General features: G+C 41.6%; 1 protein-coding gene and 1 non-coding gene across 2 annotated transcripts; both read left to right on the forward strand.

Moving 5' to 3' along the window:
- Positions 1-1600: 1600 nt before the first annotated feature.
- On the forward strand, positions 1601-22141 carry eif4g2b (eukaryotic translation initiation factor 4, gamma 2b). The gene is made up of 22 exons (XM_071526004.1): positions 1601-1751; positions 5418-5526; positions 8080-8145; positions 8857-8982; positions 9435-9537; positions 9685-9816; positions 10219-10285; positions 10382-10533; positions 10798-10908; positions 11667-11849; positions 12068-12209; positions 12578-12741; positions 12916-13029; positions 14513-14563; positions 15324-15452; positions 15755-15859; positions 16781-16996; positions 17617-17875; positions 18373-18577; positions 19156-19373; positions 19843-19964; positions 20217-22141. Exons 1-22 carry the CDS (start codon positions 1601-1603, stop codon positions 20280-20282), a joined length of 2991 nt encoding a protein of 996 aa, XP_071382105.1. The 3' UTR covers positions 20283-22141.
- On the forward strand, positions 15061-15240 carry LOC139649579 (small nucleolar RNA SNORD97). The gene has a single exon (XR_011695617.1). It is a non-coding gene; the product is annotated as a small nucleolar RNA SNORD97 (small nucleolar RNA).
- Positions 22142-23725: the final 1584 nt, after the last annotated feature.

Consider the following 23725-nt stretch of genomic DNA (forward strand, 5'->3'; position numbering starts at 1 on the left):
TAGTTTACCTTTGGGTTTTTAAGTCTTACATCCATGGAAGTATGCACTTTTTTGGTTTTTTGGCCTGGGATGGGAGGGGGTCATGTTTTTTTGTCATGTATTTTATTGTGTGTCTGTTATGTTATATTATGCTTGAGGTCGTTGTTGTTAATGTTGTTCTGTTATGAGCACACTGAGAGAAATTCCTAACAGCTAAGTTGGTATTGAATCTTGAATCTTGAATCTTGAATCTAGATATTCTTACACTGATATACACATCACACAACGTCACCCTTGGTAACCAATGTCAATAATTGTGACTTGTCTTTTTTAAAATTGTATTTACGTTTTACTGAGCATGTGCGCTGTTTTTCAGCCCTGCTTCAAACTCATACCATTACAAACATGCATATCTGGGAAATGTCCAGTACAATTACATTATCCTTGTGAATGATAAGCTTTTCTTGGGCAGGCAGATCAGTTGGATATCAATCTACAGTATGCAATGGATCAGTAGTCTGCAACTGCACCATCAAGAGCCATCTGTATGCATTCCAACCAAACACAATACCAGCTGATTTCAATCCTTAGCACACCTTCAACCAGAGAGGAGGAACTAATCGGTGAAATCAGCTGCTATAGTGTTGGGTTGGAATGGAAATCTGCGTACACATGGCTCTCAGTGGCACATGGTTGCAGACGGCTGCTATAGACCTGTGCCATTGTCACCCAAAAGTATTCCCTGGTTCCCTCTCTCTGGTTGAAGGTGTGTTCATCAGTTAAATGAGCTGATGTAGTGTTTGGTTGTAATTAAAAACCTGCATGTTCTTCAGTCACAAAAGGCACATGATAGAGAACCACTTCTGTAGATGCTACCTTAGTGGTTTTGCCAATGTTTGTCTTTTCAGTATGACTCTCTACTGCACTCCAGTGGGCAATTTCAGTAGCCTATCCTAAAGTAGTAAGTTTAATAGTCAGATTTTCCAGGCTGCCTGCCAAATAAACAAGAGAACTATCCCAGAACTAAAGACGACATGGATTATTCCTACAGCAGGAAATGTCAGCTGGATAACTTTCAAAGTGATCCAAAAACTACAGCATCTTTAGTTTTTAATCCTTAAAGTAAGATTAGTAAATGCTATTCATGATTATCCAGTATTCAAATTTAATTTGAAAGATGTAAATGATTGCACATTAAAAGTTAAGCATTACATACAGATGATTCTACAAAACAATTTTCTGTCACGCTCCTTGGGCTCTTTTGTGGAAACTGACAGCTTGTTGGCAACGGTGGTGCGAGAGTAAACTGTAAAAGTGGTGCGTTGACAGAGTGGAACTGCCACAGGGAAGTTTCTGGGTGTGTCTAGGGTGACAGAGGTTCCCAATTATCTTCCCAGCACGTCTCGACAACGGAGAAGAGTGGGGGATTTATGTTCGACAGACTGACCCAGACCTGTGACCCTTGACCCTCTCTGCAGACTGCCTGATGTGCTGCAGTTTGCCCTTGGCCTGCACAGATGCAAACCTGGCAGTTGTGGATGATGTGAAAATGGACTCAGTGATAACTGCGTATAGAACTGGACCATCATTGCCAATGGAAAGTAGTTTCTTCAGCTGCCGCATGAAGAACATCCAGTGGTTACAGAGACTGTCCCGTAAACAGAAGGTCACAGGTTCAATCCTCCTGATGGTCAATGCATCCATCAAAAGCTGTGTCCTGCATCCAGCAAAAGCTATTTGTCCTGTCAAAGTGAGCAAGACTATCAACACAAGTCAGTCTGGATGTGCCTCGGTCTACAGTAAATTTTTAAAATGCAAATCAAAGTGTTCTTGTTCTGCTCGAGGTCCAGAAACCTAAATAACTCAGCAGTATTGATCACTGAGCCAGCAGACAGGTTAGAGGGCATTGTTGTGGAAGATAGTTGGTATCTCCATGGTTTTAAGGTCTGAATTATATCTCCTTTCTCTTATCTAAAAACATAAAAAGTATTTTAATGGAGAGTGTTGTGCCTGCATGGTCGTCCTCATGGATTGCCCTCATCTGTGAGGTAGCACCTCTTCTCTAAGTTGGTTGAGCTCAAACTTTGTTGAAGTTTTCTTTTTGAAATAATACTTTATACCACTCTCCTACTTATTTTCCTAGCCCTTTTGTCTTAGATGATTATTCTAGGCTCATGGGAATACTGTCAGGGAACTATGGCTCTGTCCCTTGACCTCACTATTGTTTTCATGTTGGTGAGCCAGTAATTCAAGCTTATTTTACCCTTGCACTTGTAAATTGCTCTGGAAAAGAACTTCAGATAAAACCCTAACATGAGAAGTTAAATGTGGGGAAATGGTAAATGGTGTGCATTTTCTGGTAAATATATACATTTTCCAACCTGCAATACTGTGCACAGACTTTTTAGTATAAGGTGCTCCGGATAAGAGCATCAGCTAAATGCCTAAGATGTAAAATGTAAATGTAAATGTTTAGTTTCCAGGTTGTTGCAGAGGCACCAGGACATCAGATTAAGATAAGATTCACTTTGCTGATCCCTGAGGGGAAACTGGGTCATCGCAGCAGCAAAGAACAGAATATTATTAATAAGTACAATAACATAAAATAAATAATGCATTAAAGATAGATGAACGCACTTGACTTCTCCCCTGTTCTGTGCCCTCTATAGCCTCTTTTTCCTTTTGGGGAAAGATTTTTTATGACTTTGATGATCCAGGGTTAGTTAGTGAACTATTTTTGTGGGAATCATAGTGACAAAATTGCCCTATCAGGCTGGTGTTATGAATTTGATAGGTCACTGGAGATTAAGTTGTTTGTGTGTAGGGAGCAACCTGGAGCCACTGTGCTGCAGTGCTGTGGGTCAGAGGGTCTGAGTTGTGCTTGCATAACCAGGAAGTGAGGAACCAACTGACAGATTCATTTAGGCACATGGGCAAGTTTGTCCTGTGTTATTTCTGGAACTTTTATTTTTTGCAAAAAAATCAAAAATATTTTCACATGTCCAAAATGATGGCAAATGGTAAGGCCTAAGCGAATAAGCTTACTTTGATTCACATTATTCAAAATGAAATGAATTCAAAATGTACCTTAGAGATCTTTTGAATGCCATGGCATTGATCCCTTTTAACTCATTTTATTTTTTGACTAAAGTGGACAAGCTAAGAATATTAACCTGAACAGGAACAAAAGAAGAAAAGGAGCACTGCTTGGGTGTCCCTAGTACCTTCCAATGGTGTTCTTTGGTGACAGGGATCAGAGTCTTCAGTGGGAAAAAAAAGGAGATCCAAGGCACTCAATGTTTTATCCCAATTTAATAAAGGCTAAATATATTTTACGATTCTTTTACTGGTGTTTCAATCATCTCAGTTTCACCATGCTCCCAATTTCATCCATTTAATTCTATCATATTTTACTTTATTTTATTAATTTATATTATAATTTATATCATTACTATTATCATTATTACTATTAATATTATTCAGATTTTCATTATTGTATTGTATGTCTTTATTGATCATCTTATCTTGTTAAGCACTTTGTATTGCAATCATGCACAAAAGGTGCTATATAAATAAAGTTTAATTGATTGATTGATTGATTGATTGTTAATCAATTAATATGTTGCAAACAATCAGTGTGTCAAAGGCAGAATTGTGGCCAAATAGAATTTGCACTGAATTCTCACAGGCATCTGAGATCATTTGTAACTTTAAGTAAAGCAGTCTGTACTATGTTTAGCATATTTTTTTTTGAATAAATAATTTCTGCTTCTGTAATTATTTAATTGTTCATAAGGAACTTTCTCTATACTTCCTGGACTTGTGATCATTATAACCTGTTTCACACACTGTGTTTCACACTGAAGGATTTGCCTAATCCTTTAGTGATTGGAATAATGTAATGTTGGACCATGTGACGATAATGTAGTAATATACAGTATTATTTGATGTCTTTATCTTAGTTACTTTGTTTTACTCAACAAGATAACAGATTTATTTTCCTGCACTGCAGATGAGTTCAATTGTATGTCAATCAACTAAAGGAGGCGGTCACTTTTGTTTGATAGCACCTCTCATTGGGTGATATGTGTAACGGGAAACGCCTTAAAAAAACATGTCTTCTTTGTGATTCGCCAAGAGGGACATGGCAACAAATTACGTGATCAATGCAAATTGTGACTTCTCTGCCCCCATAAGGCAGCGAGCCTTTTCAGCCCTTCACTAGCTAGCTAGCGCAAACAAGCAAGCAAGTAAGCAGGGGGTTAGTGTATGTGTGTGTTCATCTCACTGCTTGTAGATCTCCTGATATCCGTCGCAAAACTCGTTTTTCTTTTACCGTTGTTTTATTTCTTTATTGGTAGCCACACAATAATACAAAACTGAAGTTGCTTTGGTAAAGGTAAGGCATTTATTCTCTCACAAACTTGCACCGGTTTATCCAAAATGGCTGCTACTAGCTAGCTCAGAAACAAACGTCTAGCATCAGATAGCTTACGCTAACGATAGCATATTAGCTTAAAGCCGAATAGTTAGCCTGCCGACAGCTCAGCTGATTCAGATTCGAGCAGAAAATTACGTCGTCACCTACGCCAGCTAACTAACATGTTATTAAAATGTGATACTGCGTTGTCTGATATGCACACAATTTAACGAGTGTCCAGTCGGGCCTTGATCAACTCAAAAAGCCACTTTTAACCCAGGGCCAGGGCTTAACCACGATGGGACGGTAGCACAAGCCCTGCTGCTCGGTGTGCCAGTAGCAGCTAACCATGCTGCCGTGCCCTATTTCACTGCATCATGGTGTAGTTAGCTGGCTATACTAGTCCTGTTTTTAGGTCAAAATAGCGGATCACCTTTGAACAGCTCAGATTAGACAGTGGCACTACTCGGTATTGGCATACACTAGTTTTATGATGAGATGACTCAACCGATTAAATCCCATCTACATTATGAGAACAAATTGTACGCAAACGTGGGAAACAAATGTCGTGACGTAGCCATGGCTTTAGCAAACCAGCTAGCTAATTAGCTAGCGTTAGCCTGTTAGCTGACCCACCTTTGCTTTGTTGTAGCTGAGCAAAGACAAATCACAGATTTCCACTTTGTGGTAAACTTGGCTTCGGATTCAACTGTGGTAAACATGATAAGCAATAAGCTGCTTATACACAGGCAGTGTGCATTCATTGTATAATGTTATGCTTTAGAAATGTTGCTTTGATGTTTTTCTTTGTGGTGTTAGTATAACAAAGACTTGGCTACTGAGCTGGACAACAAGCTAAGTTGGCTAGCTAACGTTTCCGTTAGATATAACAGTCAAGGTAGTCTATTCCAAACTGTATTGATAATAAAATAACAAACTTAGCCCGTGGAGGTCAGTCTGTGTTTGTGACTTGTTACTTTAACCCTATGTACTAATTACATTACTTTTCTCTCCCCAGCACCGTTTTCCCCACCCCTTCCTATTATTCTTATTCTTTTGAAGATTCTTCATTGTCAAGCCGCCAAAGTGGAGAGTGTGATTGCAGAAGGGGGTGCTTCTCGTTTCAGGTATGTACCACAGCTGCTAGAGGAAGTATCAAGATGGAAATGTTTTTTCCATGGTTAGCCCCTCGCTAGCATTTCAGGCAGGAACTTCCGGCCTTTAGAACAAAGCAGGATGTGAAGGCTCAAAATGGCTGTCAGTCACTCTTTGTGAAACCTTTACAAGGGGGGGTGGGGTAGATATACTGGGTCTTGGGAATGGTTTCTGTCCTGTTTATAGTTTAGAGGTGCTAACAGCACACACCCAGTTCATGTAATGCAGAGTCACTAATAACAGGTTGTCTGTAAGCCTTGGAAAAAATCTTGTCTAAACCCAAGGCTTTTAATGTCGCTGAACTCTGTTAAATAAATGTTAAGTCTTAAATTCAGTTTTCAAGGTCTTAAATGTTGCCGTTTCTTGATGCGCCTCTCTCATCCCTTTGGTATAAAGGGTTGGTTTTTCCAACGAAATATCATACCTATCACCATATTCTCCTAGGTCTGCGGTTGTTTAATTTTCACTATTTCAGTGGCCAAGCTGGTCCTGTGTATTATGCCAACTGGAATTATATCAGGCCTCGGGTCTTAAAATTTAACTTGATGAAACTTGCAGACACCCTGAATAACCAACTAATTAATCAGTCCAAACCATCTGCCTATTTGTGACATTGACTTCGTAGTTCCACCCAACACCATAAAAATGTGAGTGTCAGTAGACTGTGGTGGTGTCAGCAATGAAATAGACCAAGCTCTGAGTAACCATTCTGCACCCATGTCTCGCTCTGAATCTGTAAATCAGCAATTTGTGCCAAGTTTAACCTCTTCTGCTTTTCCTCTGTGCCTTAAATCACACACATTGCCCTTTCTTTAGTGTGATGTATCTATTCTTTTATTACTAGTTTCGTTTTAGTTACTTTATTGCCCATTTGTGTTTAAAAATTCATGGGAATTCTTAGTGATGAGCCTCTCATTGACACAAAAACCATCTAAACAGAAAAAACGGACAACATACATGGTCAATAAATGCAGCAAAAACAAGACGCAAAAAAAAAGAAAGACGAAGACTGTTCTGCTCTCTTGGTTGAGTCCCAGGCATTTTGTTAAAGCAGATTTGGAGATAAATAGCTACTTTATTTATCCTAGATGGAAATTTGGTTACCACAGCAGCAACAAACTTGAGAGGCATTGCAAAACACACAAGAATGCTGTGTTGGCTCCCTGTACAATCACCCAACCTATTTGCGTATCAGCATGTTACACCATTATCGCAACTCATGCCTTGTCCCCCTCCCCAATAAAACTCACCATTTGACACAATGGGCAATAAACAATAGAAACCCCCACTTACATGCACATACACAATGATTACAAGAAAGTTATTGTGTTAATACTTTAGCATAGGGGTAACATTTGACTTACAGTATTCCTGTACTGGTCATGTCACTTAACATTGGTCTCATCCATGAAATTTGGTGCTAGATGTGTATAGAAATGCAGCATTAAAATTTTAGTCTTCATTATATCAGTAAATCATACAATGTTGGCCAAGCCTAGGGTTAAGTATATAAAGTCTTCAGCTGTGTTTTTGCTCAGTGGACTGCACTGTAGAGAATGGCACATGGGTGTCCCCACCATCACTTTCATCACCGCACCAGGCGCTATAGATTCGATAAGCATTGGTCACCATTAGTTGGCTGCTACATGAGTAAATGTACTGCATTGGACATCTCTCTTCCCTTCTAAATGTGCACATTGTCATGCTGGCAGCTGCATCTCTGGCTCCCGAACAATGGACAGTGACAGTCACTTGAAACGGCAATAAGCAATGTTTATTCATGAAGGCATTGGACGTACGCGAGAGCCGTTACCCCTACTTGTTTTTCTAGTTTCAAATTATTTTATGTCAAGGCTTCATTGGTTTTCACAGTGCAGTGACTTCTTCTGCCCCATTCTTCTTCCTTTTTATTATAAAGCCTAGATTATCAACTTAGCCGATATCAGTGGAGAATGCATTGCCTTTGTAAATATCTCAGCCCCTAATTTACCGCTGAGACCTTATCTGTGGGCTGCCACTGATGTGATCATGGAAAAGAAAGGGAACAAAGGAGCCTAGCCCTATGTACTTGCTCTTCAGCAGGATTTGATACAGTTGAAATTACACAAAAGGGCCAATAGTTGTACAAAAAAAGAAGTTGAGCTGGGTCCTCCTTCACTGAAGATGCAAGAGTGAATATGAACTTAAATTGGGTGATCGAGTGCAGATGGAGGCCTAATTGTTCACGCTTTGACTAATTTAATAAGGCCATTTCATATCTGTATGGCTGAATCTGTGCCTTTTTCACAGATTGGCATGACAGTAACTATGGTAACTGCATTCGGAAGTGGCGATGAATAGACATCCCTTTGACGTGTCCCTGGGGGTTCACATTATGTGTTGGGAGCATAAGCAGCACGACTTAGCACGTCGTCTGGGAGGTGAAGGTGCCGGCTCATTTCTGTGGGGGTGTAATGTAGGAGAAATTGCATCTTGCGCAGTGTTCCACGTACTGAGTGTTCCTCTCGTTGTGTTCGCTCCTGCAGTGCTTCTTCGGGGGGAGGAGGTGGTAGGGGTGCACCTCAGCACTATCCCAAGACTGTCGGCAACAGGTACGTCACCAAGCAGTTTTGTAGAGCACACTTAATTTTAGATGCAGTTATGCCTCATTGACGCGTGAAGCATAACTTGGGAGTACGTGTCTTTTGTGCCCTTTTCAAGTTTTTAAATCATAAACCAGCATTGAGGATAAGTTGATGGTCCCTGTTCTCAACCTATATTGATTGACGGCTAATGTAATCATTATGGCTGTGGTGACTATACGAAGTAGTTTCTACCACATGTTTACCAACCTGGCTGGCTCGGTGATGCATTACACCAAAGGGATGAGAGAGGCAAAAGATCTAACGGTGACGGAGTGCTTACTCGCTTCTGTTTAGTAGACGGCTTGTAAGTTCTCAAGTTTTGATTCATCACTTCTGTAGATGGAGAAGTGTCCATACCACAAAAACCACAATTTAATTTGAGAAAACGGGGTGAATGTACAGTCTCAACTGAGGCAAAAGGGATACTCTTCACTACTGCAGCCCCACGATTTGGGCTTATAAGACGGGTGTATTTTCACATTAAAAATCTTGCCTAGGGCAGCTTTGATGCTATGAGTGTGCAGTCACTCCTAAATTAATGAACTATTTTAAGTGATTACAGTACATGTTGGGACAGTAGCTGCATTCCAGGGGCGGGTCCTTGTATATTTATATACTAGTCATGATGTGATTAGATTGTGTGGCGCCGTTCTCAGTCTCTTTCCTGTACCTCTGCAGCGAGTTCCTGGGGAAAACCCCAGGGCAAAGCGTTCAGAGATGGGTTCCTTCACGAAGCACTAGACGAGATGTCAACTCCAGCAACGAAAAAGAGCGACACGATGCAATCTTCAGGAAAGTGAGGGGGTAAGGTTCATGCCCGCTTCTTAGTATGTATATCTGAAGAGTTTGTTTCCAACACATTATATCCATTTGGCGGGGAGGTTCATTTATTATGTACATTACAGATAATGTGGTGTGTAAAGATGTTAATGTAGGTAATCAATCATTTAATAAGAGTCTGCGTTTTTCAAATGGAGGATGTATCATTCTGGGGAAATTCCTCATACGGATCATTTTGTGAATTCAGTAGATACAGACTGTGGCATCACATAGTTCCACAGTCTTCTTTTTAAAATGTCATGTGCTTCGCCAAAGGCACTTAAGCCCTGCTCCCCACTGTGTCAGGTGATGTTTACAAGTTACAAAAAAAATGAAAGGATGATGTTTTGCCACGCAAACGTCTTGGGCGCGTTCACAATCATGCTGACCTTCCTCTCTTGCCACCCTCCCCTCCCAATCTGCTTTATTTTTTCTAGCATACTCAACAAACTCACGCCTGAGAAGTTTGACAAGCTATGCCTTGAGCTCCTGAACGTGGGCGTAGATTCAAAACTCGTCCTTAAAGGAATCATCTTGCTGGTGAGTGTCTTTTTTTTTTTTTTAAGTTCCACATTAGTAGTCTCCTAAATGGAAATGTATTCATCAATTCCTGGCAGCCCACTCTGAATGACTCATACCCATACATGCTCTAATGACTTGAGTGATCTCTCTCCTCTCCGGGGTTAGATTGTAGACAAAGCCCTAGAAGAGCCGAAGTATAGCTCGCTCTATGCTCAGCTATGTCTGCGCTTGGCAGAGGACGCACCAAACTTTGATGGCCCTTCACCGGAGATCCAAACAGCCCAAAAGCAGAGCACAGTAAGTCTGGCTGTCCACGTTCTGCTGGACTGTTGAGTGCATTTTCAAGCCTCTAATGTTAATTTGTCTACTTCTTATAATATTACTGCTTCACAGTCTAGTGCCGTTTCTGTTCTGCTGAGCAGGCCTTAATGGAGCCAGCAGTGCAACTCTTCACTTGATTATAGTTGATGGTTTTTCTTAATGATTGTTTTGTTCCCGTTTTTATATTACAGCACTTTGTAACTCAAATGTGCAATGCAAATATAGATATTAAAATGCTCAATGACTCCACATGGATTCCTTTAAATAGTCTGTGCTTCATTGGAAACACTGTCTTGGGAAAAGTGTGGTTGTGAGGGTTTGATTTGTATTAGACTAACTGAAGGAGGGTGATTCCAATTCATGTCACTGTTTTTCTAGACCTTCAGAAGACTGCTGATTTCCAAGCTTCAAGATGAATTTGAAAACCGCACCAGAAATGTTGAAAGTGAGTGCCCCTTTCCTCCCATCTGTAGCTCTTGTCATAAACACTCTTTCCGCCATAGCCCGCTCACTAACTGCCATTCATCCTTTTTCACTCCAGTCTATGACAAACATGACAACCCTCTTACTTCTGAGGAGGAGGAGCAGCGTGCCATTGCCAAGATCAAGATGCTTGGCAACATTAAATTCATCGGGGAACTTGGCAAACTCGACCTCATCCACGAATCTATCCTTCATAAGTGCATCAAAACAGTATGTCCAGCCTGTGTTTTATTTTTAAATGGGTTTGAAATTTAGGTCCTTTTAATTTGTGAGCAGTCAAGGCTTCTCATTTGTAAGATGGAACAATAGGACATAAGACATTGTGTTCTCAGCAAGCAACTAAGTACACATTACATCTGTAGCACAACATATCCATTAGAGCCATTGTACAGTCCAACACTGCGTAACTAATGGAGCCAGAGCATAGTTCCTTGTATGACCCTGGCCTCCTTCTCTCTTTAATCTTCTCTCAAGCTTCTGGAAAAGAAGAAGAGAGTCCAGCTCAAGGATATGGGGGAGGATCTGGAGTGCCTCTGTCAGATAATGAGAACAGTGGGGCCGAGACTCGACCATGAGAAAGCAAAGGTAATGGCTCCAGCCTCTTCTGCCAACTGTGAACCATAGCCGACTGTAGAGGCTGGGTATTGTTTTTACATTTGTGTCATAAACCCTGGTTTTAGTACCTCAAATTTAACACCATATGATGCTTATTTTGGTACTTTGTGTAAATATAAGCATTTTGTTTTATCTATTTTTCACAAGCCATGTAGTTGTTCATGCAAATGTGTGTTGAAGTAGGGCCCTAAAATTGTGTGTGTGTGTGTGTACCACAAATTTCTGTAAGATTATCAGTGATTATCAAGGGTGAGAAATTTCAACCAACATTCTGCATTTTGGCCTTGGCTAGTAAGTTTAACTTTACCAGCCACTTTGGCAGGTATACAGCTCAATTTGGTGACTGTACTCTGTTCTAAAACTCAATATGGTTTGTGAAATGGTGAAAATGTCTCCCGCCCTGTTAATCGGTGTAATAAAATATAGTGCACCATCTCATGGAACAAACTGCTGTTGCAAAGATGCAGCAAGGTGGAGCTGAGGATGTTTGGGAAGATGTTATTTGGGTCAAACACAATTGGACGCCCCACCACTGTCTCCCAGCATCAGGATACTGCCTGTGTCATCCCAGGTCCTGGCTTAGCTCACCATCTGGCTGGATTCAGCCTCTTATGCCCCATTTGGAAGACAGCCAATCCTAATGTAAACGCTGCTCTGTATGTACAATGTCTGCCAGTCCTCACTTAGCTGTCTCTTTTTTCTCCCTCCCACCACCATCCTTTCTCCAGTCTTTAATGGATCAGTACTTTGGCCGTATGCAATCCTTAATGAACAACAAGGAGTTGCCCGCTAGGATCCGCTTCCTGCTGCAGGACACGGTGGAGCTGCGAGAAAACAACTGGGTCCCCCGCAAGGCTTTCATCGACAACGGACCAAAGACGATCCACCAGATCCGTCAGGATGCAGTGAAAGTGAGTTGTGTTAAATGGCTGCACATCATCGCATATATAATATTCACAAGATGTAGTCAATTTTCCTGTGTGCTAAGAATAGTGATATAATATGAGTAATTGATAATTCAAATTCAGAGGAGTTCTTAAGATTCAGTACTGGCTGAGATTTGGTCTTGGATTTAAGGTGTGTATTGGTCATTGCAATGACATTTGCTCTGTTCTGTGTGTTCTTGTAGGATTTGGGTGTTTTCATACCAGCGACCATGTCTCAGGGGATGAGGATGGACTTCTTCCTGGAAGGCCCCTTCATGCCCAACCGAATGAAACTGGACAGGGAGACTCTCGGGGGATTAGCTGACATGTTTGGGCAGATGCCAGGTACCTGCTTTGTCCTTCTTTGTCTTGACCTGTGTAGCCACATGGACGTATCTCAAGTTCTTATTCCATTTTAATGTTCATTTCCCTGTTGAAATTGGTCTCACGTTTCTATTATAACTGGCTTTACAGAGCTTAAAGTTTTAGATTTACCTTGACAACACCCATTGGAAGCCAGGAAAAACCTTGCAAATATGCAAAATCATGGCAACATTATGACGGGCTAGAAAATTAAATGCAAAAGGGTGTTTCAGTTTGGTTCACCCAAGAGCGTTGGATGATTTTATACCCCGCTAGTGTTTCTCCTGCTTGGCCTTGTCTCCACATGAACCTGTACTAACCTGTATCGTCTTTGTAATGTGTCTCCCCAGGCAGTGGGATTGGGACAGGTCCGGGGGTCATTCAGGACAGGTACTCGCCCACTATGGGACGCCATCGCACCAACCCGCTCTTCAACGGCCACAGTGGCCACATCGCCCCTCCACCACAGGCCCAGTTCGACATTGGGCCTAAGTCTTTTGTCAAGTCCAACCAGGTATTGTAGCAATTACTGTTGGTCAGATTGTGTGATATTGAGATGATCTACTGATTCAGTTTTCCTTTATTGCATTTTGACTTGAGGATTTGTGGAGTAACATCAAAGCACATCCATGCTTTGTCTGTTTTGCCTCTTGTCATGATCCTCCATGCTCGTATTAACTTTTTGCAGGTTCAGAACCAGCATTTCCTCAACCAGAACCAGAACCACATCGCCCAGCAGCAGGTCCAGTCCAAGGACATGCCGCCGCGTTTCAGCAAGAAAGGACAGCTCAATGCAGACGAGGTAAATGGTAGTCTCCTGCCAGTAGGGCTGCACAATATGGACAAAAAAAATCATATTGCGATTTAACTTATGATATGAGGAGCGTTAACTTGTAATTCCCTTTTTAAGAAAACTAAAACCACATGTTCAGAAGCCCACCAAGATGGATCATAGGAACAAGCACATCTGAATCATAAAGGAAACCAATAGGGCGTTTTTTTTTTTAAACGTTTATTTGTAAAACGAACACAAGGATAGATCATGTAAAATAATAAAAACATTCTGTAGCAAAAGAGATGTATTCAATGACAACATGTTAAGGCATTAATCTTAAACGTAAAAAAACTAGTGACCACAAGTCTGGAATTATCTGAAATATAATAACACAAACTTTAAATGGCATGGTCTTCTTTTCAACAGATCATGTACAGTGAACATTATTTAGTGAACAATGATCTAAAATTGACTTCAATGGCCGGCACTCCAAACTTTAGAATCTCTTCAAAATTGATGTGGCTCAGAGCTTTGTTACAGTGTCAGTGAACTAGGACCTCAGACACAGATTACTGGCCTGGCTACAGATTTTACAAAAAAAAAATGGCATGTCTGTCACTGGTTCCCTCCTGTGCCGAAAACCCTGTCAGCTGTTGAAGTGGTTGCTGGTCTGCACAGTTTTTGTGCCAGCTCGCTCAGCCCAGGAAAGGTGGCACTTCCACCATTTCAAGGGGCTTTCCTCACTTAAGGATGTAATTGTTGAGCTCAGCTGCCAGTGCTTCCTCAAGTAGGAGGGGATCAGATGCAGCTGGAGTCATGTTGCTGCTGCTCTTAAAAAAAAAAAAAAAAAAAAAAAAAAAAAAACTGAGTAAAGAATAGATTATAGTGAGAAGAACAGCATTTTGTTAAGCATGGCTTAACATAATTGCATGAAAATGTCTACAGTAAAAATGTAAAGTAAATCTAACCTTTATTCTTACAAATAGTATTCAACCGTTGCCAGGTTGGATTCAACTTTCCCTTTGCATTCCTTATAAAACTCTTCATTTTTCCTTTGCTGGTTGTTTTTATGGGTAATATGTCTTTAGCTAAATGCTAGATGACAGCCTCGGTTATTTCTCCATAAGGGGTAATGTTTGCAAAAGCATCGGTATTTGAGATTTGTCTGTCTGGTTTGGACTGTTAGGTTTACTTGCTTCAAGGGCCTTTTTCATCATGCATTTGTCATACAAGTCTTTATGGCGTTGTTTAAGGTGTTGGTAGAGATTAGTTGTGATGCTGCCACCAGTGTCTGACAGTTTTTTGCGTAGTACCTGATGTTTCACATCTGCTTGCCTGAAGCCCAACTACTACCAAACAACTGTCAAATTCTTTTTCGGCACCAAGTCTTCCCTTACTGAGGCGGCCTCCTCTTCAGCTACACTCATTTTCCTTATCAGCTAAATATAGCAAGCTAACTATCTGATTAGAACAACTCCCCAACTCTATTCTTTATCTCCGTCAACTCCAGTCACACACTCCCCAGGGCCAGTTCAACTCAGCCCTGACTCATGAAAAGGGGGTAAGCAAACAAACATCAACCCTACACGCAAGTTATGTATGCGCAGCATACTGTAGAGTGCAGCTCTTCGACTGACATGCATCTATCCAAATGTTTTTTTTGTTTGTTTTTTATTGAAAGCGGTGGTGGTGTTTTTTTTTCTTTTTAGACCTCAGCCTTTTGCAGTTTACAATTTCACATTTGGCAGACGCTTTTATCCAAAGCGACTTACACATGAGATTTTCATACAACACAAGCAAGGTTCTAGTTAGGAGAGAACAACGAGAGTAAGTGCTATAAAGCTAAGTTCTGGTCCAACAGGACATAGGTGCTACGAGGCAGTGCTATAAAGCTAAGTTCTGGTCCAACAGGACATAGGTGCTACGAGGCAGTGCTATGAGGCGAGGCAATGCATAGAGTGCATAGAAGCAAAAAAATGTTTTGTTTAGATATCGTACATGGTCAAATCGCAATTTCAGTTTCAGTCGTGCAGCCCTACCTGCCAGAGTTAAGATTTCATGCCCAGTGATTATAAAAAGACGCGTTATTCTGAGGGATACAACCTGCTGCCAGTCTTTTACCTCCCTTTCACTCCATCTTTGCTCTCCTCCATCTTTCTTATCCTTCCTCCACTCCTCCTCTTCTCTCCTCAAACTGGCAGCTGGTCCGCTGACTGCGATTATGAGATATGAGGGCATGGCTTTAGGCAATATTTAAATATATTATTTTGTAATAAACATGCCTGATCTTACATATGATTGTTGTTCATGCCGCCCCACAGATCAGCCTCAGGCCAGCCCAGTCGTTCCTCCTGAATAAGAACCAGGTACCCAAGCTGCAGCCCCAGATCCCCACCATGATCCCTCCCAGCGCCCAGCCCCCACGCACTCAAACCCCCCCACTGGGACAGGTAAGGGGCAGAACCCACCTTAACAGTTCACTACTGGTTTAGTTTAAGTTGCATAGTGTTTAAATACAGAGGTGACATGATAAAACACAATGACAACACAAAGAATATAGAAAAGGGAAAAACAAATTGTGGTTTGAGAGAAAAACCCATGGAGTTTATAAAACAACTCTCCTCAAAAGAAACAACAAAACAAGCTTGAGCAAATCACCACAGAATGTAATGGGATTGCCATGAAGTTCGAAGGCGCCAGGTTTATTGTTTGTACTTTGTCAGTGTAGTAATCACATGATGTTTTGTCCCAGCCTCCACAGCTTGGCCTGAAGACCAACCCCCCGCCCATCCAGGAGAAGCCTCAGAAGACCAACAAGAAACCACCTCCTGCCAGGGAGGAACTGCTTAAGATGACGGTAGGCAAAACAATTCAGTTCACAGCTACCACTGTCTTCAATCTGTAACCACACTTGATAGGAATGCTTGATGCACAGTTTTCCCAGAAATGTGGTTTGCACATAATATTCACAGAAAGATGCACAGTAAAATCATAAAATGGATAAATTGAAAGCACAAAACACACAAAATGGAGTTCTTGTGCAGGCATAAGACGCTGCATAATTTCTTGTGCAAATTTAGTTTAGTAGCTGGTTGTTTTGAGTCTAAACACCCTTTAGGTGTGATCACAGTATTGTGCTTTTTTGTAGAAGTGCTGCTTCAAGTGCATTTTGTGCAGATTCATTTGGAAAAGCAGGTCAGGCGATGCACACTTTGTTTCCATATCGACTAGCTGCCACTAAGAGCAAACAGTACTAAGGTACAACTCCCAAACACTTAACCAGAAACTCAGACAACAGAGCCAATATGCTCCATACTGACACTATGATTTATGACTCTAATACTAAATTTTCAACTGGCAATTTCTCTTATATTCTGGTTGTTGTTGTAAACTGTCAGCTGCCTACATACCATGAAATCCTGCCACTTCTTTGTTCTGCTCAGAAGTGGTCAATGTTATATCCACTCCTCTAAAAAGTTGAACTGCTCCCAACTTCTACTAGAATGCACTCAGCTCTACCTAAAGACACCAGGTGCAGCTGCTTTCCATCTGCCTTGGCAGCCGCAATGCATTCACTTTCATATTAAAGTTGGATAAAACGGCAAATACTGTGACTGCACCAAAGAGGCACCCAGAGGGCATCAGTTCAAACTGCTCTCTAACAGGGTGACCAGGGCTGATGGGGATGACATTTACCTTTCTTACTACATGCCTAAAAGGCGAGGAGGTGATGAAACTGGCTGCAGCTCATTTCCGTCCACTTCTGTCCTCACTTCAGGAGGCGATCATGACGGAGTACCTGAACAGCAAGAACCTGACCGAGGCGGTGAGCGGCGTGCGAGAGATGAAGGCTCCTAAGCACTTCCTGCCGGAGATGCTGAGTAAGATCATCGTGTGTTCCCTGGACCGTCCGGACGAGGACAAGGAGCACGCCAGCACCCTCATCCACACGCTTCGCGCCGAGGGCCTCATCACCGCTGAGAACTTCATGCAGGTACGTCCACCTGGCTTTCGTGTAACATTATACTGTTATAATGGAAAGAGACTCATGTGGCTCTGTAGTCTAAGGTGCTTACCATGTAAATTAGATGCTTTGGGTTCGAATCTGGCCCAGGACCTTTGTCGCATGTCATCCGCTCTCTTTTTTTCTCTCTCTACTTTGAACTGTGCAAAGTCCTTAATACTGTCCTCAATACTTTGCATAACCACATCATCCACAACCACAGTTCATCAGAAGTTACATTAAGATGAAATGGTGATAGTGTTTATACTAGAAGTTTCTTAACCTTTTTGTAAAAATGTATAACCATGGATTGGTCTCCTTCCATCTGCCACGCTCAAAATTTCAGACCACATTGAACTGTTTTGTTTTGGGTTTTTTTTTTTACCTGGAAGTGATGCATCTCACCACTCCTCTCTGACATTTTCAGAACAACATTGATTAGCCCAAGGTGGGTGCTGCAATTAGAAAGCTGATATATTTGACTGCATCATTCATCGGGGGCGACATGTTTGCTGTTGCCTTGTTTAGCTTTGATTCATTGTGTCTCTAATCCTTCTGTGGTATTTTTACTGACGCCAGCTGCTCTGTGGCTTTTCCTCCCGTTCCTGCAGGCTTTCCTCAACGTGCTGGACCAGTGCCCGAAGATCGAGGTGGACGTGCCCCTGGTCAAGTCCTACCTGGCACAGTTTGCGGCGCGGGCCGTCATTGCGGAGCTGGTGAGCGTGGCGGAGCTGGCCCACCCCCTGGAGAACGGCACCCACTTCCCCCTCTTCCTGCTCTGCCTGCAGCAGACGGCCAAGCTGAAGGACCGGGAGTGGCTCACCGATCTCTTTCAGCAAAGCAAGGTCAACATGCAGAAGATGCTTCCAGGTACGTCGCTCCCTCTCCAACCCTCTGCTTCCATGCTCCCAGACAGAACAAGCTCGATAAGGCTTTCTTACATATTTCGGTTTGTGTGGCTCTTGTCAAATGCAGTTTTACTGTGAGCATCAGAGCAGGAAACATTGTCTCCAGGCCACAGTGGCTGGTGAATGCCAAAGTCCAAGCCAAATAGATTTTTAAAATATAATTGTGGCTGTGGAGTAGACAAAATCTACCAGGATTTGGCTGATGCTAATTTCCCAACCTTTGAGCAGCCTGGAGATATTTTGTTGGGGCTGTATTAGTCTTTCTGATCCCATCCACTTTGAGCCATCTTACTTTTTAGGTTCAAGAGATGAACTTCCCCCTGATGGATCAATCGCACAAATATGGCTCACTGAGCATACCAAACCATTTTCACCATTTTGACCACCTTCCTCCTCGGTCTTAAGTAACGACCCCCCAATCCCAGTCCTCTCTTTAACGATTTTTTTCCCCCATGGTAGAAATCGACCAGAACAAAGACCGCATGCTGGAGATCCTGGAGGGGAAGGGCCTGAGCTTCCTGTTCCCCCTGCTGAAGCTGGAGAAGGAGCTGCTGAAGCAGATCAAGGCAGATCCGTCTCCCCAGTCCATCTACAAGTGGATTAAAGACAACATCTCTCCCAAGCTTCACACTGACAAAGGCTTCGTCAACATCCTCATGACCAGGTAAATGCAGCGTAGATTTTTTTAAATGTATATTTTGATAAACATTAATGGTCAGACATGTATATCTAACCTCTTGGTGTCTGTGCAATTGAACTGATGAAGACACTATCTCCCAATAAGGAGGGGAGCTCTGGATCAGTCGATTAGTTTGACCATTTGTCCGTCCATCACACACAGTATCTCATACACACTTGATCGAATTTTGACACAACTTGGGGAATGATGCATCTCACCGCTCCACTCTGGCACTTTGAAAATTAGACTGATTGGCCCAGAGGGGAACTGCATCATTCATTAGCCAAAAATGGCTAAACAATGAGAATTATACACTCTATGTATAGTATATTTATTGAATAGCATCCTTTATTGCAGACATGTTTTGCTTATGATAGTTCCAAGAAAATTAAAACTCATTTTCATTTTAACAGCTTTGGATTGTGTGATAATCACAACATTTCAGCACAAGAGCCCCCTTTTTTTTTTTTTTTTTTTTGCTTTTAAATAAACAAAGCCCCCGGTTAGAGTGTGTGGTTCGATAACAGACATGTTTTGACCGACCGCCCCCACCTCTCTTCCAGTTTCCTCCAGTACATCTCCCAGTACATCTCCCCGGAGCTGTGCGTGCCAGAGGGTGACGAGCTGGCGGCCCCCTCCAAAGAGCAGCTGGAGCAGGAGAAGCAGCTGCTGCTGGCCTTCAAGCCCGTCATGCAGAAGTTCCTGCACGACCACACCCAGCTGCAGGTCAGCGCCCTCTACGCCCTGCAGGTGCACTGCAACGCCAGCGGTTTCCCCAAAGGTACGGTACCCTGACTTTGTTTGTCCATTGTCTACACGCATGTTGGTCAATTCGCCATTATGCTGTAAGTGCACACCTGCATGAAATTGTGTTTTGGTTTTGTGTGTTTGTTTTTTAAACTGTCGATGGCAAACGCTTGGTTTAACACCAGCTTTTGCCGTCACAACACCTGAAATTAATTTCAAACAATTAGGCAGGCAACACAAATCTTAACATGAACTGGGAAACACTGCAAATGCAAAGTTTTTGCTGTGATTGGTAAGCTTTGCCACTGTACCAGCCACTTTGGCAAGTACCAAACCATGGTTTAGAGGCCTCTTTTTTTTTTTTTTTAATTCTAAAAATCCAGTTTGCTAGTGTAACAGATGAAATGGCTGGTTAATGTGAGGATTTACCAACTGCTGTGGCTTGTAGAGTTTCCGTTTCCTGCCCTGATTGTAATCGATTCATCCATGTATTTTTTTCTCAGGCATGCTGCTGCGCTACTTTGTCAACTTCTACGACATGGAGATTATTGAAGAAGAAGCCTTCCTTGCATGGAAAGAAGATATTACCCAAGAATTCCCTGGAAAAGGAAAAGCTTTATTCCAGGTAACTGCCTCTGTCTTCATTCTTTCTTTTTTTCTTTTTCATTTTTTTCAGTCGAATATTTTATTTACCAGTTCACAGTAATGGGATTGCACTCAAGAAAAAATAGTTTCATATTTAATGCAATTTATTCTCATGTCAGACAGAACATCTTCAGCTGTTCAAAAAAGTTAAATCTGACTAGTCGGAGCATGTTAGCCATTTTATAAAGATACATTTATGTAAATTCACGTTTTCCATTTCCCCTCCCATTAGGTCAACCAGTGGCTAACCTGGCTGGAGACAGCGGAGGAGGAGGAGTCTGAGGAGGAAGCAGATTGAGGAACCAACCAGAAGCAGGCATCATGGTGTAGAAGATCGACCTTATCTATTATTACACTCGCCTTTCCCTTGTTAAACTCTATGCTTAATTTAACCACTACCACGTGGCACTCGGCTGCTTCTGTCTCGCAGATATAAAACAAAAGCATGTACTCGTAGGGCCTAGTGTGTTACCACCCATACCTATGCCTTTTATATGATGGGCTGAGAAATATCATTTAATCTATTGCTTAATGGATGATTGATTTGGGTCTCTGCCCTGATCGGTATATGAATTTTGAAGTCTGGAGTGGCTCAACCATGTTTTTTTTTTTTGCTCAGACTGTAATTGTTAGTTTTTGTAACGTTTTTTCATTGTATTGCATGTGTTTCGTTTCCACTCTTTAATTTGTTGCTGGTTTGACCCTTCCCCAATAAGAAACTATGCTTTTATTTAAAGGTGTGTGTGTGGGATTTTCCCTTAAATATATCACTGTCAAATTAGCGACGATGTACTCTAATGCTAGCAGAAGGCGTCACAAGGCCGTTACAAATCATAGCCTCAGTGATCTGCTTTGTGCTGATTTGGAGCATGAAGAGGGTTGGATGCGTAACATCTGTATTCCCTTCCATCACATTCAAAACAGCTGAGGGGAACTGAAATCTGGCCAAATAAAATCACTTGAGAGGGGCTGGAGAACGTAGCACAGATGAACGCTTTGACAATTTGACTGTGATCCATGCAGTGAAAATCCTGGACATATTTGACATCCAAATAAGCCTTTGATTGTTTCTGAAAGTACGATTGCAAGGAGGCCTACTCAAGTGAGAGAGAAGCATAAGCTGGCAAAACATTTCATAATGAATTATAGTATGTGTGTTTGGTCAACCTATGCTTTACTAAAATTATTTTTCCCCCCTTTTGACCTAAATAAAAGTGCTCTTCATAGTCAGTCGCCAGTGATGAGCATCTTCCTTTTTTTTTTTTTTTTATTTGCTTGATTTATTTTCCCCCCCATCAAAAGATTCCCCTCTATTATCTATCCCTCTATGTTGTCTATTACATGAGTGGTTGCAATACTCGTCATCCTCCAAATGTTACAATATTTTAAAAACTGTAATCATTGGTGTGCCGCCGTAATGTTTCAAAGTTGCCTGTGTTTCTACCTCTTAGTTAGATGGGCTTTTGTTTGTTTTTTTTGTGCTGGGATAATGAAATCTAATAGAGCCCAAGCAAATGCAGAAGTATTTGATTTAGTCCTGGCCTAATTGCACAATAAATTTATTGAAGCTTACTTTCCTATGAAGCTTCACATGGTTTACAAGTGTTAATATTTAAGAACGAAAGAGAAGCATGTTTTAATTGGACAGCTCGGCATCATCTTTGTGAAATTTACCTGTTAGAAAGTGGGGTTAAGAGATTTATCTCACCCTGAACTTTGAGTGACAGTGTGAATGTGGCCTGTTTTATTTTGAATGCTCAAGTAGGAAAATGAAACAAGTGAATTTTATCCAGGTTTTTTTTTTTTTTTTTTTTTAATTGGCAAAATAAAAGTAAAGCTTTTTAAAGTAACGTTGTATTTGACCTTCCCCTCGTCGAAAGAAAAAGCTAAAAAGCAATTTATAAGGAATTGAGATTTGACTTTGCCCAAGAATTACTTAGCCGGTGTGCTCACAAGCCATGTTTATGTATAAAGCAATGGATTTGGATCATATTGTAAGGTATTCATAAATATTGTGCACCTCTATTGCTCTGTCAATAAAGTCCAGTACTTGAGCACCAAAACAATTTTTTAACCTTTTATTTATCCAGGGAAGGGCATGTTCTCTCTCAGCATCGACCTGCTTCACACTCACAGTTCCACACATTCACAACACAGAACTGCCCAGTAAAACCAGTCTCCTATTGTTGACGCCTTGTTAGATGCCTTGCTCAAAGAGTAAGTAGTAGTAAGTAGTAAAAGTAGTGGTTTGGTCCCTCTGACCGACTAGTTTAGTCCAGTGGTTCCCAACCTAGGGGTCAGGCCCCTCCAAAGGGTCACCAGATAAATCTGAGGGGTCGTGAGATGATTAATGGGAGAGGAAAGAAGAAAAAAACAAAGTTCTGATACACAGATCTGTTTTCAGTTTTTGGACTTTGGAATCTTTAATTTTTGCTGAAATATTAGATTATTTGAACATTTATTGAAATGAAACCATGTGAGGTTTAGAGGGAAAAATCACTATTTGGTGGAGCTGTTAACAACTCAGACATCTGAAATGTGACCCCGACTACACACTACTTTTTGTAAGACGGCAAAAGCCAAAAAGGCTGGAAACCACTGGTTTAATCTTTAACAATGTGTTGTATTTTAAAAGCTTGTTATATTATCCATTGTGTCAAATCTCCATCTGAAAAGTAACTAAAGCTGTCAAACAAATGTAGTGGAGTAGAAAGTACAATATGTCCCTCTGAAATGTAGTGGAGTGGAAGTATAAAGTAGCATCAAATGGAAATACTCAAGTACAATTTTGAGATACTTGTACTTTACTTAAGTACAGTACTTGAGTGAATGTACTTAGTTACTTTCCACCACTGGAGAGAGGGAAGACCACTTATTTACTTGTGCCTTTGAAAGTTTTTGGAAAATAAGTGGGTGGCCTTGGAAGTACTTGATCTGTAAGTATGGCAGCCAAATTCATCAATATGCCTCAGCTGTGGTCGTCTCTCAGTACTACGATCAACCCTTCACATCCTGAGGAAAACGCCTCGGCTGGACATTTGGATTTCACCAGGATTTCTTGATTTGAGAAAAGCTTGAGTAAAAAAAAAAAACACAAACGAACCCTCTGATGTCTAATTTTGACCAATGTCATGTCTCACCAATTTTGAGTCTTTGAATTTCACCAAAATAGACCTTGAAAGTAATTGAAAAGTTGGATTGAAAAGAACCCTGTCTGTGTTGCCTATTTAGCTTACATTTTAGGCATTTTGCTGGCACTCTTATCTAGAATGAATAATTTCTCAGAGCTATAGCACCGTGGCTATGCCTGTGACTCATGTAAAAGAAATGCTATGGTCAAAACAAGAGCTTTTTTTTATTTAATAAAGAGTAAAGAGGAAGTAGAAGAGGGAAATGTAAGAGAGGGGGTATGTTTGTTGGGGGACAGGGTGGCAAGGTGGTTCTTGAGATGGGTTTTCAGCTCATGACGAAAGATGAGGAGCTCCACTGTCCAGAATGTGAGTGTAGGCCTGGACCACGATCTGGAGGTATGGGGGTGTAGGCCTGGACCATGGGCTAGAGGTATGGGGTGTAGAACTGGAACATGGTGTGGGGGTGTAGGCCTGGACCATGGTCTAGAGGTATGGGGGTGTAGAACTGGAACATGGTATGGGGGTGTAGGCCTGGACCATGGTCTGGAGGTATGGGGGTGTAGGACTGGAACATGGTATGGGGGTGTAGGCCTGGACCATGGTCTAGAGA

Source organism: Centroberyx affinis, unplaced genomic scaffold, assembly GCF_046629955.1.
Source record: "Centroberyx affinis isolate AG114_WGS23_722 - 3 ecotype Tasmania unplaced genomic scaffold, CSIRO-AGI_Caff_v1 ptg001376l_1, whole genome shotgun sequence".
In the NCBI taxonomy this organism is placed as follows: Eukaryota; Metazoa; Chordata; class Actinopteri; order Beryciformes; family Berycidae; genus Centroberyx; species Centroberyx affinis.